At 45.7% G+C, this 17045-nt stretch overlaps 1 protein-coding gene across 1 annotated transcript in view; it reads left to right on the top strand.

The window, feature by feature from the left end:
• Positions 1-11296, top strand: part of CCDC47 (coiled-coil domain containing 47) — a 64891-nt gene extending 53595 nt beyond the window's left edge. The window contains exon 13 of the mRNA XM_038754743.1: positions 10860-11296. Within this exon, the coding sequence (XP_038610671.1) occupies positions 10860-10940 (81 nt within the window). The 3' untranslated portion in view covers positions 10941-11296. The remainder of the gene's footprint in view (positions 1-10859) is intronic.
• The last annotated feature ends 5749 nt before the right edge of the window (positions 11297-17045 follow it).

Raw genomic sequence — 17045 nt, 5'->3', positions numbered from 1 at the left:
ACGCTGCCTCCCCGCAGCAATAAATACGATTGAATGAATGACTGTTCATTCATTCATTCATTCTTTTAGACTGTGAACCCACTGTTGGGTAGGGACTGTCTCTATATGCCGCCCAAGTGCTCACACAGTAAGCGCTCAGTAATAATCAATCAATCATTCAATCGTATTTATTGAGCGCTTACTGTGTGCAGAGCACTGGACTAAGCGCTTGGGAAGTCCAAGTTGGCAACATATAGAGACAGTCCCTACCCAACAGTGGGCTCACAGTCTAGAAGGGGGAGACGGAGAACAAAACCAAACATACTAACAAAATAAAATAAATAGAATAGATAGGTACAAGTAATAATAATAATGATGGCATTTATTAAGCACTTACTAAGATCCCGGGCTCTTTTCCACTGAGCCCGATTTGTACTTCCCAAGTACAAATACAAGTACAAAGTGCCGATTTGTACTTCCCAAGCGCTTAGTACAGTGCTCTGCACATAGTAAGCGCTCAATAAATACGATTGATTGATTGATTGATTGAGCCACGCTGCCTCCCCGCAGCGATAAATACGATTGAATGAATGACTGTTCATTGATTCATTCATTCAATAAATCAATCAATCAATCATATTTATTGAGCGCTTACTATGTGCAGAGCACTGTACTAAGCGCTTGGGAAGTACAAATTGGCAACATGTAGAGACAGTCCCTACCCAACACTGGGCTCACAGTCTAAAAGGGGGAGACAGAGGACAAAACCAAACATACTAACAAAATAAAATAAATAGAATAGATATGTACAAGTAAAATAAATAGAGTAATAAATATGTACAAACATATATACATATATCCAGGTGCTGTGGGGAAGGGAAGGAGGTAAGATGGGGGGGTTGGAGAGGGGGACGAGGGGGAGAGGAAGGAAGGGGCTTAGTCTGGGAAGGCCTCCTGGAGGAGGTGAGCTCTCAGTAGGGCCTTGAAGGGCATTCATTCTTTTAGACTGTGAACCCACTGTTGGGTAGGGACTGTCTCTATATGTTGCCAACTTGTACTTCCCAAGTGCTTAGTACGTGCTCTGCACACAGTAAGCGCTCAGTAAATACAACTGATTGATTGATTGATTGATGACTGAGAATGGTGGAAGCAACGTGGCCTAGCGGAAAGAGGCCGGGCCTGGGAGACAGGAGGACCTGGGTTCTAGTCTCATCTTCCCCACTTGCTTGCTGTGTGACCTTGGGCAAGTCACGTCACTTCTCTGGTCCTCAGTTACCTCATCCGTCAAATAACAATAACGATGGCATTTATTAAGCGCTTACTGTGTGCAAAGCACTGTTCTAAGCGTGGGGGGGATACAAGGTGATCAGGTTGTCCCACGGGGGGCTCTCAGTCTTCATCCCCATTTTACACTGGGTGACTTCATCATCAATCGTATTTATTGAATACGTATTTACTGAATCGTATTCATTATTTATTGAGTGACTTGCCCAAGGTCACACAGCAGACATGTGGCGGAGCCGGGATTCGAACCCATGACCCCGACTCCAAAGCCCGGGCTCTTTCCACTGAGCCACGCTGCTTCTCTTGGGGATTAATAGTGTGAGCCCCAGGTGGGACAGGGATTGGGTCCAAACCTGACGTGCTTGTATCCACCCCAGCGCTGAGTACAGTGCATGACATAGTAAGCGCTTAACAAATGCTGTTAGTATTATTGTGTCTGCCCGTTGGAATGGATTTAGTGTGTTTGTGTGGCTGCAGGGGAGCGCGGGGTGGGGGTGGGAGGTCCTGGGGGGGCTGCAGAGAACTTCAGCGGGGCCGAGTTTGCTCACCTTAACCGAGGCATACTTCATGCTGCTGCCCGGATTATCTTTGTCCAGAAACGCTCTGGGCCTATTACTCCCCTCCTCAAAAATCTCCGGTGGCTCCCAATCAATCTGCGCATCAGGCAGAAACTCCTCCCCCTGGGCTTCCAGGCTGTCCATCCATCCATCCCCTGGCCCCCTCCTACCTCACCTCCCTTCTCTCCTTCTCCAGCGCAGCCCGCACCCTCCGCTCCTCCGCCGCTAATCTCCTCACTGTACCTCGCTCTCGGCTGTCCCGCCATCGACCCCCCGGCCCACGTCCTCCCCCGGGCCTGGAATGCCCCCAATCCCTCTGCCCATCCGCCCAGCTCGCTCTCTTCCTCCCTTCAAGGCCCTGCTGAGAGCTCACCTCCTCCAGGAGGCCTTCCCAGACTGAGCCCCTTCCTTCCTCTCCCCCTCGTCCCCCTCTCCATCCCCCCATCTTACCTCCTTCCCTTCCCCACAGCACCTGTATAGATGTATATATGTTTGTACATATTTATTACTCCATTTATTTATTTTACTTGTACATATCTATTCTATTTATTTTATTTTGTTAGTATGTTTGGTTTTGTTCTCTGTCTCCTCCTTTTAGACTGTGAGCCCACTGTTGGGTAGGGACTGTCTCTATATGTTGCCAATTTGTACTTCCCAAGTGCTTAGTACAGTGCTCTGCACACAGTAAGCGCTCAATAAATACGATTGATGATGATGATGATGATGATGATGAGGCAGGGTAAATGGAAAAGTCGGGGGTGGTGGGCAGGTTTCCTAATCCTGTAGAAAAAGGGAAATTGTTGTTGCCGACTGAAGATGCCGCAACTTTTGCTATTCAGAGGAGACCTCTAGACTGTGAGCCCACTGTTGGGTAGGGACCATCTCTGTGTGTTGCCAATTCGTACTTCCCAAGCGCTCAGTACAGTGCTCTGCACATAGTAAGCGCTCAATAAATACGATTGATTGATTGAAGAAGGGCTTAAATTAGCCCAAGTTCCTCCCTCCCTCCCCCCTCATTGACCCTCACAGCCAAAATATCCATTGAATTGGATGGTGGAAAAAACCTGGATAATAATAATAATAATAATGTTGGTATTTGTTAAGCGCTTACTATGTGCAAAGCACTGTTCTAAGCGCTGGGGGGAACACAAGGAGATGAGGTTGTCCCACGGGGGGCTCACAGTCTTCATCCCCATTTTACAGATGAGGGAACTGAGGCCCAGAGAAGTGAAGTGACTTGCCCAAGGTCACCCAGCAGACATGTGGGGGAGGCGGGATACGAACCCATGACCTCTGACCCCCACGCCCGCGCTTCTTCCATTGAGCCACGCTGCTTCTCAATCATTAATTCTCAATAATAATCATTCATTCATTCAATCGTATTTATTGAGCGCTTACTGTGTCCCTTTCCCCCCTCTTCTCCCACCACCTATGATTATTATTATTATTATTAGCACTTACTATATGTCAAGCACCGTTCCAAGCAGTGGGATAACAGGAATTAAATCCCCATTTTGCTGATGAGGAAACTGAGGCAAAGAGAAATTAAGTGACTTGCCCGAGGTCACACAGCAGATAACCGGCAGCGCCGGGTCGGACACAGGTCCTCTGAGTTCTTCGGCCTACCCTCTTTCCACCAATCAATCAATCAATCAGTCGTATTTATTGAGCGCTTACTATGTGCAGAGCACTGTACTAAGCGCTTGGGAAGTACAAATTGGCAACACATAGAGACAGTCCCTACCCAACAGTGGGCTCACAGTCTAAAAGACCAGGCCTCGCTGCTTCAGCGTATATATGCTTCCCTGTATATATGTATATATGTTTGTACGTATTTATCACTCTATTTTATTTGTACATATTTATTCTATTTATTTAATTTTGTTAATATGTTTCGTTGTCCGTCTCCCCCTTCTAGACTGTGAGCCCGCTGTCAGGTAGGGACCGTCCCTAGATGTTGCCGACTTGGACTTCCCAAGCGCTTAGTCCAGTGCTCTGCACACAGTAAGCGCTCAATAAATACGAATGAATGAATGAATGAGTGCTTTGGCGCTTAGAGTGGGTCTCAGTTCCCTCATCCACGAAATGGGGATTGAGACTGTGTCCAACTGGATTTGGTTGTAATAATAATGATAATGATGGCATTTGTTAAGCGCTTACTATGTGCAGGGCACTGTTCTAAGCGCTGGGGAGGATACAAGGTGATCAGGTTGTCCCACGCGGGGCTCACGGTCTTAAACCCCATTTTACAGATGAGGCAACTGAGGCACAGAGAAGCGAAGTGACTCACCCAATGAGAAGCAGCGGAGCCGGGACTAGAACCCATGACCTCTGACTCCCAAGCCCGGGCTCTTTCCACTGAGCCACACTGCTTTCCTGCTACCCCTGTGCTTAGAACAGTGCTTGGCATGTAAAAATCCAGCGCTTAGAACATCGTCATCAATCGTATTTATTGAGCGCTTACTGTGTGCAGAGCACTGTACTAAGCGCTTGGGAAGTACAAATTGGCAACATCTAGAGACAGTCCCTACCCAACAGTGGGCTCACAGTCTAAAAGGGGGAGACAGAGGACAAAACCAAGCATACTAACAAAATAAAATAAATAGAATAGATATGTACAAATAAAATAAATAAATAAATAGAGTAATAAATATGTACAAACATATATACATGTTTATATGTACATACATATATACATATATACAAACAGTGCTTTGCACATAGTAAGCGCTTAATAAATGCCATCATTATAATAATAATGATGATGACGGCATTTATTAAGCATTTATTAAGCGCTTACTATGTGCAAAGGACTGTTCTAAGCGCTGGGGAGGTTACAAGGTGATCAGGTTTGTCCCACGTGCGGCTCCCAGTCTTAATCCCCATTTTACAGAGGAGGCAACTGAGGCCCAGTGAAGTGACTTGCCCAAAGTCACCCAGCTGACAATTGGCGGAGCCGGGATTCGAACCCATAATAATAATTTTGGTATTTGTTAAGCGCTTACTACGTGCAAAGCACTATTCTAAGCACTGGGGAGGTTACAAGGTGATCAGGTTGTCCCACGGGGGGCTCACAGTCTTCATCCCCATTTTACAGATGAGGTAACTGAGGCACAGAGAAGTTAAAGTGACTTGCCCAAAGTCACCCAGCTGACAAGCGGCGGAGCCGGGATTTGAACCCATGACCTCTGACTCCCAAGCTCGGGCTCTTTCCACTGAGCCACACTGCTTTCCTGCTACCCCTGTGCTTAGAACAGTGCTTGGCATGTAAAAATCCAGCGCTTAGAACAGTGCTTTGCACATAGTAAGCGCTTAATAAATGCCATCATTATAATAATGATGATGACGGCATTTATTAAGCGCTTACTATGTGCAAAGGACTGTTCTAAGCACTGGGGAGGTTACAAGGTGATCAGGTTTGTCCCACGTGCGGCTCACAGTCTTAACCCCCATTTTACAGAGGAGGCAACTGAGGCCCAGAGAAGTGAAGTGACTTGCCCAAAGTCACCCAGCTGACAATTGGCGGCGCCGGGATTCGAACCCATAATAATAATTTTGGTATTTGTTAAGCGCTTACTACGTGCAAAGCACTGTTCTAAGCACTGGGGAGGTTACAAGGTGATCAGGTTGTCCCATCTGGGGCTCACAATCTTAATCCCCATCCCCAGTCTTAATCCCCGTTTTACAGATGAGGTAACTGAGGCACAGAGAAGTTAAAGTGACTTGCCCAAAGTCACCCAGCTGACAAGCGGCGGAGCCGGGATTTGAACCCATGACCTCTGATTCCCAAGCCCGGGCTCTTTCCACTGAGCCACGCTGCTTCTCTAGTAGTAAGGGCTTAACAAATACCAATATTATTAATGGTATTATTATCATTAATAAATAACATTATTACTGTGTGCTAAGTGCTGGGGTAGATGCCAGTTCCTCAGATCCAGTAGTCTTGCCGTTTCCAAGCCGGCGAAGCGCAGGGACCCGGCTGATCATCATCATCATCATCAATCGTATTTATTGAGCGCTTACTGTGTGCAGAGCACTGTACTAAGCGCTTGGGAAGTCCAAGTTGGCAACATAGAGAGACAGTCCCTACCCAACAGTGGGCTCACAGTCTAAAAGATCCCACCAACGAGCAACCATCATCATCATCATCAATCATATTTATTGAGCGCTTACTACGTGCAGAGCACTGTACTAAGCGCCTGGGAAGTACAAATTGGCAACACATAGAGACAGTCCCTACCCAACAGTGGGCTCACAGTCTAAAAGCGCTGGCTTCGCCTGGAAAAGCAAAAGAGAAGCAGCGTGGCTCAGTGGAAAAAGCCCGGGCTTTGGAGTCAGAGGTCATGGGTTCAAATCCCGGCTCCGCCAATTGTCAGCTGGGTGACTTTGGGCAAGTCACTTCATTCATTCGATCGTATTTATTGAGCGCTTACTGTGTGCAGAGCACTGGACTAAGCGCTTGGGAAGTCCACGGTGGCAACATACAGAGATGGTCATTCATTCAATCGTCTTTACTGAGCGTTTACTGTGTGCAGAGCACTGTACTAAGCGCTTGGGAAGTCCAAGTTGGCAACATCTAGAGACGGTCCCTACCCAACAACGGGCTCCCAGTCTAGAAGGGGGAGACGGACAACAAAACAAAACATGTGGACAGGTGTCAAGTCATCAGAGTAAATAGAATTAAAGCTTGATGCACATCATTAACTAAATAAATAGAATAGTAAATATGTACAAGTAAAATAGAGTAGTAAATCTGTACTGGGCCTCAGTTCCCTCATCTGTCAAACGGGGATGAAGAGAAGCAGCGTGGCTCAGTGGAAAGAGCCCGGGCTTTGGAGTCATCATCATCATCATCATCATCAATCGTATTTATTGAGCGCTTACTATGTGCAGAGCACTGTACTAAGCGCTTGGGAAGTACAAATTGGCAACGTATAGAGACAGTCCCTACCCAACAGTGGGCTCACAGTCTAAAAGGGGGAGACAGAGAACAAAACCAAACATACTAACAAAATAAAATAAATAGAGTCAGAGGTCACGGGTTTGAATTCCGACTCCGCCGCATGTCCGCTGTGTGATCTTGGGCAAGTCACTTAATTTCTCTGGGCCTCCCCTCATCTGTAAAATGGGGATTAAGACTGTGAGCCCCCCGTGGGACAACCTGATCACCCTGTATCCTCCCCAGCGCCCAGAACAGTGCTTTGCACATAGTAAGCGCTTAACAAATGCCATCATTATTATTAGAAGGGGGAGACAGACAACAAAACAAAACATATTAGCAAAATAAAATAAATAGAATAGTAAATATGTACAACTAAAACAGTGCTTTGCACATAGTAAGCGCTTAACAAATGCAAATTATTATTATTATTATCATCAATAAATACGATCGGGTGAATTATTAAGTCCAAGCGGTGCTGACCTGGGTCCCCCTTATTATTATCATCATTAATAATAAATACGATCGAGTGACTTATAAGTCCAAGCGGTGCCGACCTGGGTCCCCCTTATTATCATCATTAATAATAAATACGATCGAGTGACTTATAAGTCCAAGCGGTGCCGACCTGGGTCCCCCTTATTATTATCATTAATAATAAATACGATGGAGTGACTTATAAGTCCAAGCGGTGCTGACCTGGGTCCCCCTTATTATTATCATTAATAATAAATACGATGGAGTGACTTATAAGTCCAAGCGGTGCTGACCTGGGTCCCCCTTATTATTATCATTAATAATAAATACGATGGAGTGACTTATAAGTCCAAGCGGTGCCGACCTGGGTCCCCCTTATTATTATCATTAATAATAAATACGATGGAGTGACTTATAAGTCCAAGCGGTGCCGACCTGGGTCCCCCTTATTATTATCATTAATAATAAATACGATGGAGTGACTTATAAGTCCAAGCGGTGCCGACCTGGGTCCCCCTTATTATTATCATTAATAATAAATACGATCGAGTGACTTATAAGTCCAAGCGGTGCCGACCTGGGTCCCCCTTACTATCATCATTAATAATAAATACGATCGAGTGACTTATAAGTCCAAGCGGTGCCGACCTGGGTCCCCCTTATTATTATCATTAATAATAAATACGATCGAGTGACTTATAAGTCCAAGCGGTGCCGACCTGGGTCCCCCTTACTATCATCATTAATAATAAATACGATCGAGTGACTTATAAGTCCAAGCGGTGCTGACCTGGGTCCCCCTTATTATCATCATTAATAATAAATACGATGGAGTGACTTATAAGTCCAAGCGGTGCCGACCTGGGTCCCCCTTATTATTATCATTAATAATAAATACGATCGAGTGACTTATAAGTCCAAGCGGTGCTGACCTGGGTCCCCCTTATTATCATCATTAATAATAAATACGATCGAGTGACTTATAAGTCCAAGCGGTGCTGACCTGGGTCCCCCTTATTATTATCATTAATAATAAATACGATGGAGTGACTTATAAGTCCAAGCGGTGCCGACCTGGGTCCCCCTTATTATTATCATTAATAATAAATACGATGGAGTGACTTATAAGTCCAAGCGGTGCTGACCTGGGTCCCCCTTATTATTATCATTAATAATAAATACGATGGAGTGACTTATAAGTCCAAGCGGTGCCGACCTGGGTCCCCCTTATTATCATCATTAATAATAAATACGATGGAGTGACTTATAAGTCCAAGCGGTGCTGACCTGGGTCCCCCTTATTATTATCATTAATAATAAATACGATGGAGTGACTTATAAGTCCAAGCGGTGCCGACCTGGGTCCCCCTTATTATTATCATTAATAATAAATACGATGGAGTGACTTATAAGTCCAAGCGGTGCTGACCTGGGTCCCCCTTATTATTATCATTAATAATAAATACGATGGAGTGACTTATAAGTCCAAGCGGTGCCGACCTGGGTCCCCCTTATTATCATCATTAATAATAAATACGATGGAGTGACTTATAAGTCCAAGCGGTGCTGACCTGGGTCCCCCTTATTATTATCATTAATAATAAATACGATGGAGTGACTTATAAGTCCAAGCGGTGCTGACCTGGGTCCCCCTTATTATTATCATTAATAATAAATACGATGGAGTGACTTATAAGTCCAAGCGGTGCCGACCTGGGTCCCCCTTATTATTATCATTAATAATAAATACGATGGAGTGACTTATAAGTCCAAGCGGTGCCGACCTGGGTCCCCCTTATTATTATCATTAATAATAAATACGATGGAGTGACTTATAAGTCCAAGCGGTGCCGACCTGGGTCCCCCTTATTATTATCATTAATAATAAATACGATCGAGTGACTTATAAGTCCAAGCGGTGCCGACCTGGGTCCCCCTTACTATCATCATTAATAATAAATACGATCGAGTGACTTATAAGTCCAAGCGGTGCCGACCTGGGTCCCCCTTACTATCATCATTAATAATAAATACGATGGAGTGACTTATAAGTCCAAGCGGTGCTGACCTGGGTCCCCCTTACTATTATCATTAATAATAAATACGATGGAGTGACTTATAAGTCCAAGCGGTGCTGACCTGGATCCCCCTTATTATCATCATTAATAATAAATACGATGGAGTGACTTATAAGTCCAAGCGGTGCCGACCTGGGTCCCCCTTATTATCATCATTAATAATAAATACGATGGAGTGACTTATAAGTCCAAGCGGTGCCGACCTGGGTCCCCCTTATTATCATCATTAATAATAAATACGATCGAGTGACTTATAAGTCCAAGCGGTGCCGACCTGGGTCCCCCTTATTATCATCATTAATAATAAATACGATCGAGTGACTTATAAGTCCAAGCGGTGCCGACCTGGGTCCCCCTTATTATTATCATTAATAATAAATACGATCGAGTGACTTATAAGTCCAAGCGGTGCCGACCTGGGTCCCCCTTATTATTATCATTAATAATAAATACGATCGAGTGACTTATAAGTCCAAGCGGTGCCGACCTGGGTCCCCCTTATTATTATCATTAATAATAAATACGATGGAGTGACTTATAAGTCCAAGCGGTGCCGACCTGGGTCCCCCTTATTATCATCATTAATAATAAATACGATGGAGTGACTTATAAGTCCAAGCGGTGCTGACCTGGGTCCCCCTTATTATTATCATTAATAATAAATACGATGGAGTGACTTATAAGTCCAAGCGGTGCTGACCTGGGTCCCCCTTATTATTATCATTAATAATAAATACGATGGAGTGACTTATAAGTCCAAGCGGTGCCGACCTGGGTCCCCCCTTATTATCATCATTAATAATATATACGATGGAGTGACTTATAAGTCCAAGCGGTGCTGACCTGGGTCCCCCTTATTATTATCATTAATAATAAATACGATGGAGTGACTTATAAGTCCAAGCGGTGCTGACCTGGGTCCCCCTTATTATTATCATTAATAATAAATACGATGGAGTGACTTATAATCAATCAATCAATCAATCGTATTTATTGAGCGCTTACTATGTGCAGAGCACTGTACTAAGCGCTTGGGAAGTACAAATTGGCATCACATAGAGACAGTCCCTACCCACCAGTGGGCTCACAGTCTAAAAGGGGGAGACAGAGAACAGAACCAAACATACCAACAAAATAAAATAAGTAGGATAGAAATGTACAAGTAAAATAAATAAATAGAGTAATAAATATGTACAACCATATATACATATATACAGGTGCTGTGGGGAAGGGAAGTCCAAGCGGTGCTGACCTGGGTCCCCCTTATTATTATCATTAATAATAAATCTGATGGAGTGACTTATAAGTCCAAGCGGTGCTGACCTGGGTCCCCCTTATTATTATCATTAATAATAAATACGATGGAGTGACTTATAAGTCCAAGCGGTGCCGACCTGGGTCCCCCTTATTATTATCATTAATGATAAATACGATGGAGTGACTTATAAGTCCAAGCGGTGCCGACCTGGGTCCCCCCGGGGGGCAGACCCCCGGGAGGGCCGGTCGGCGGGCCTCCGGCTCCAACACCTCCTCCTCCTCCTCCAGGAAGCGGCTCTGCGGCGGGAGCAGAAGAAGCTGGAGAAAAAGCAGATGAAGATGAAGCAGATCAAAGTGAAAGCCATGTAGAGTCACGGCAGGGAGCCGGGCCGCGCGGAAACCCGGACGGCACGGGGTCCCCAAAACGCCGTCGGCCCCCGGGCTCCCTCGCCCCTCTGGGCCGGTCCAGCAAGCCGGGCCCTCCGCCTCGGTATTTTTCTTCCGGATAATTGCGACGTATTTTTTTAAAACAAAACGCCGGCGAGCGCCTCGGGTTTCGTTTCGAACCGTCCCGCGACCCGCCGGCGCGGTGTCCGCGCTCTGCCGACGCCAAGCCCGCGGGGAAGCGGCGGGCGGGCAGGGTCCCCGAACCGGGCCGAGGGGCCCAACTCTAAACCGAGATCCTTCCAAATCGAAACTGCACAATAAAATTGGTGTTCCTCTTCCGCGTCAGCATCCGGCTCGGGAAAGGGCGAAACCCAAAGGGCCTCGCCCGCAACCCGGCGGACTCAGAGACTCCCGACAAAACGTCCCAACCGACGTGGGGACGGGGCGGGTGGGAGTTGGGGGGGAGCCGTGTCGACAGCGTCGGGGGGCTTCGGCTGTAAACCAGCAGGTTCTCGGGGGGGGGCTTGGGGTGTCGATAAAAAAATCCCGGACAGGCGATGGTTTTAGCCAAGGGTGCGTTTTGGGTTTTTTGACCAGCAGCGACGCGTGAGAAATCGGCGGCTGTCACCCCTCGCATCGTTTTCGCCCTCGATTGCAACACCCCCCGCTTTCAGTTTACAACAAGTATTTATTGAGCGCTTACTACGGCGTGCGGAGCACTGGACTGAGCGCTTGGGAAGTCCAAGTTGGCCGCATGGAGAGACGGTCCCTACCCGACAGCGGGCTCACAGGGTTCAGCACGTCAGTGGAAAGAGCCCGGGCTTCGGAGTCAGAGGTCATGGGTTCAGATCGGCGCCGGCTTGTCAGCTGTGGGGCTTTGGGCGAGTCACTTCTCTGGGCCTCAGTTACCTCATCTGTAAAGTGGGGGTTAAGACTGTGAGCCCCACGTGGGACAACCTGGACACCCTGTATCCTCCCAGTGCTTTGCACATAGTAAGCGCTTAACAAATACCACCATTATTATTATTATTATTGAGAAACCTGGATCTCCTCCTCTCCTCTGCACATAGTAAGCACTCAATAAATACGATTGATGATGATGATGATGTCGCCTCGCCCTCCCCTGGACGCCATGGCCAGGAAGCCCCTCGGAGCTCGCTCCCAATCCCGCGCGTCCTACTGTCATCATCATCATCATCATCAATCGTATTTATTGAGCGCTTACTATGTGCAGAGCACTGTACTAAGCGCTTGGGAAGTACAAATTGGCAACATCTAGAGACAGTCCCTACCCAACAGTGGGCTCACAGTCTAAAAGGGGGAGACAGAACAAAACCAAACATACTAACAAAATAAAATAGAGTAGATATGTACAAATAAATTAGAGTAAAAAAAAAATATGTACAAACAAATATACATATATACAGGTGCTGTGGGGAAGGGAGGGAGGTAAGATGGGGGGATGGAGAGGGGGACGAGGGGGAGAGGGGTCGCGTCGCATCCTTCCCACCCCTGCTCAGGCTGGGCGTTCCACGTTGGGTCTTCGTTCATTTATTCAATCGTATTTATTGAGCGCTTACTGTGTGCAGAGCACTGGACTAAGCGCTTCATTGGGGCTGGGGGCCTGTCACGGGGGGCATCTACCCCCCATGACTCCCGAGGGGCAGATGGGGTCCGAGGCAAGACCGGCCGGTGGCTACGGAAACACTCCACGCCGCACCGGGGGCCGCGTGTTTTTTTTTTTTAACCTGAGCGAACGCCGCTATCTGTAATGCGAGAGGTTGCGAGTGCGATTTTTTTAATGATTCGTCGGAATTAAATGATTAAAATCGCTTCAGATGACATGGAATTGAACTCTTTGCACCCTGTCGCTAGCATCGGCATTGTTTCCCACCTTTAACGCTCCCTGCGGATGGAGCCTGAAGGAAAGTTTCCTTAAGGCCCCCCTCCACTTCATCATCATCGATCGTATTTATTGAGCGCTTACTATGTGCAGAGCACTGTACTAAGCGCTTGGGAAGTACAAATTGGCAACATAAAGAGACAGTCCCTACCCAACAGTGGGCTCACAGTCTACCACCTCCATGATTCCCAAACGTCCGTCTCCGGCTGTGATCTCTGTCCCTCTCTGCAACGTCACATTTCTTCCTGCTTCCGAGACACAGCCACTCGAGTGTCCCGCCGTCCCCTCATCATCATCATCATCATCAATTGTATTTATTGAGCGCTTACTATGTGCAGAGCACTGTACTAAGCGCTTGGGAAGTACAAATTGGCAACATCTAGAGACGGTCCCTACCCAACAGTGGGCTCACAGTCTAAAAGGGGGAGACAGCGAACAAAACCAAACATACTAACAAAATAAAATAAATAGAATAGATATGTACAAGTAAAATAAATAAATAGAGTAATAAATATGTACAAACATATATACGTATATCTGACAGCTACCTTTGTTATGAATACCCGTGGGAACTCCTGGCAAGCATATTAAAATCATTGACAGTTCTTTTCTTTCTTTTATTCTTTTTTCCTGGATCCTCTGTCAGGAGAACGAACCGGTTAAACTACTCCCTGCCCGTAGCGGAAGCCAGAGGAGGGATAATCAGTCGAGTGTCTATCTACTGAACCCCCTTTTTAATAATAATGGCATTTATTAAGCGCTAACTATGTGCAAAGCACTGTTCTAAGCGCCGGGGAGGTTACAAGGTGATCAGATTCATTCATTCAATCGTATTTATTGAGCGCTTACTGTGTGCAGAGCACTGGACTAAGCGCTTGGGAAGTCCAAGTTGGCAACCTATAGAGACGGTCCCTACCCAACAGTGGGCTCACAGTCTAGAAGGGGGAGACAGGCAACAAAACAAAACATTAACAAAATAGAATAAATAGGTACAAGTAAAATAGAGTAATAAATATTAATTATAATTAATTAATAAATAATAATACAGTGTTCTGCACATAGTAAGCGCTCAATAAATACAATTGATGAAATATGTACAAACATATACATATATACAGGTACTGTGTGCAGAGCACTGTACTAAGCGCTTGGGAAGTACAAGTTGGCAACATATACAGGGCTTTGAAGGGAGTAGTCAAAGCAGTCATTCATTTATTCGTATTGATTGAGCACTTACTACGTGCAGAGCACTGGACTAAGCGCTTGGAAAGTACAATTCGGCCACAGATGGAGACGGTCCCTACCCAACGACGGGCTCACGGTCTAGAAGGGGGAGACAGACAACAAAACAAGTAGACAGGTGTCAATGTCATCAGAATAGAAGAGAAGGTGTGGAAAGAGCCTGGGTTTGGAGTCAGAGGTCATGGGTTCAAATCCCGGCTCTGCCCATTGTCAGCTGGGTGACTTTGGACAAGTCACTTCACTTCTCTGGGCCTCAGTGATCTCATCTGGAAAATGGGGATGAAGACCGTGAGCCCCCCGTGGGACAACCTGATCACCTTGTAACCTCCCCGGTGCTTCGAACGGTGCTTTGCACATAGTAAGTGCTTAATAAATGCCATCATCATCAGAATAAATAGAATTATTCATTCAATCAATCGTATTTATTGAGCGCTTACTATGTGCAGAGCACTGGCCTAAGTGTTTAAAGTACAGTTCAGCCACAGACAGGTTGTCCCACGGGGGGCTCACAGTCTTCATCCCCATTTTACAGATGAGGGAACTGAGGCACGGAGAAGTGAAGTGACGACTTGGCCAAAGTCACCCAGCTGACGATTGGCGGGGCCGGGATTTGAACCCGCGACCTCTGACTCCAAAGCCCGGGCTCTTTTCCACTGAGCCACGCTGCTTTTTGGGAGGAGGTGTACATTGGGAGGTTGCCAAGAACAGATAGGCTCACGGCAAATAAAGATGGCCCTAGTGGAAAGAGCCCGGGGTTGAAAATCTGATTTTAGTGTCGGTCTCCCTGTAGACAGTAGGCTCCTTGCGGGCAGGGATCGCATCTTCTGCTATTATATAGTACCAACTAGTCTTTACCAAGCGCTTAGTACAGTGCTCTGCACACAGTAAGTGCTCAATAAATACGATTGATGATGATGATGATGATTATATCGTACCAACTTGTCTTTCCCACGCGCTTAGTCCAGTGCTCTGCACACAGTAAGCGCTCAATAAATACGATTGGTGATGATGATGATGATTATATCGTACCAACTTGTCTTTCCCACGCGCTTAGTACAGTGCTCTGCACACAGTAAGCGCTCAATAAATACGATTGAATGAATGAATGAATAACATACCTCTGCGTCCAGCGCTCTGCACACGGTAAATATCGAGAAGCAGCGTGGCTCAGTGGAACGAGCCCCGGGGTTAGGAGTCAGAGGTGTACTTCCCAAGCGCTTAGTACAGTGCTCTGCACATAGTAAGCGCTCAATAAATACGATTGATGATGATGATGATGATGGATTCAAGTTCCGGCTCCGCCAATCGTCAGCTGTGTGGCTTTGGGCAAGTCACTTAACTTCTCTGGGCCTCAGTTACCTCATCTGTCATTCATTCAGTCAGTCATATTTATTGAGCGCTGTGCGCAGAGCACTGTACTAAGCGCTTGGGAAGCCCAAGTCGGCAACATATGGAGACGGTCCCTACCCGACAGCGGAGCAGCGTGGCTCAGTGGAAAGAGCCCGGGCTTGGTAGTCGGAGATCATGGGTTCTAATCCCGGCTCCGCCACTTGTCTGCTGTGTGACCTCACCTCCCTCCCTTCCCCACAGCACCTGTATATATGTATATATGTTTGTACATATTTTTTTACTCTATGTATTTAATTCATTTGTACATATCTATTCTATTTATTTTATTTTGTTAGTATGTTTGGTTTTGTTCTCTTTCTCCCCCTTTTAGACTGTGAGCCCACTGTTGGGTAGGGACTGTCTCTATATGTTGCCAATTTGTACTTCCCAAGCGCTTAGTACAGTGCTGTGCACATAGTAAGCGCTCAATAAATACGATTGATGATGATGATGATGATGATGATGTGACCTTGGGCGAGTCGCTTCGCTTCTCTGGGCCTCAGTTCCCTCGTCCGGAAAATGGGAAGGAAGACTGTGAGCCCCATGTGGGACAACCTGATTACCCTGTATCTCCCCCAGCGCTTAGAACTGTGCTTGGCACGTAGTAAGCGCTTAACAAATACCACCATTATTATTATTATTATTAGAAGGGGGAGACAGACAACGAAACAAAGCATGTAAACAGGTGTCAGAATCGTTAGAATAATTCTATTTATTATTCTATTATTCTGTTCTATTCTAATTCTGACACCTGAATCGTTAGAATAAATAGAATTATAGCTACACGCACATCATCAACAAAATAAATAGAACAGAACTCTGCACCCGCGAAGTGCTGAATAAAAATCATTTATGGTTTAGTGGAAAGAGCCCAGGCCTGGAGTCAGGGGACCCTAGGGGCTAATTCCAGCTCCACTCCTGCTGTGTGACCTTAGGCAAGTCATTTAACTTCTCAGCGCTTCAGTTTCCTCAACTGTAAAATGGGCTAGGCTCTAGACTGTAGCAGGGAATGTATCTGTATATATATGTATGTGTATATATATACACATATATATGTGTATATATACATATATATGTATATATACACATATATGTATATATACACACATATATGTGTATATATACATGCATATATATATGTATGTATGTGTATATATATACACATATATGTGTATATATACATATATATGTATATATACATATATACATGTATATATGTATATATGTTTGTACATATTTATTACTCTATTTATTTTACTTGTACATGTCTATTCTATTTATTTTACTTTGTTAGTATGTTTGGTTTTGTTCTCCGTCTCCCCCTTTTAGACTGTGAGCCCACTGTTGGGTAGGGACCGTCTCTATATGTTGCCAATTTGTACTTCCCAAGCGCTTAGTCCAGTGCTCTGCACATAGTAAGCGCTCAATAAATACGATTGATGATGATGATGATGATGATGATCTAACCAACTCTGTTATATTGTTCTCTCCCTCAGGTTTTTAACACAGAAGAGAAGCAGCGTGGCTCAGTGGATAGAGCCCGGGCTTTGGAG

Source organism: Tachyglossus aculeatus, chromosome 11 (assembly GCF_015852505.1).
Source record: "Tachyglossus aculeatus isolate mTacAcu1 chromosome 11, mTacAcu1.pri, whole genome shotgun sequence".
Lineage (NCBI taxonomy): Eukaryota > Metazoa > Chordata > Mammalia > Monotremata > Tachyglossidae > Tachyglossus > Tachyglossus aculeatus.
The sequence above is the reverse complement of the archived record's forward strand: the minus strand, read 5'-3'. Positions and strand labels throughout refer to the sequence as shown.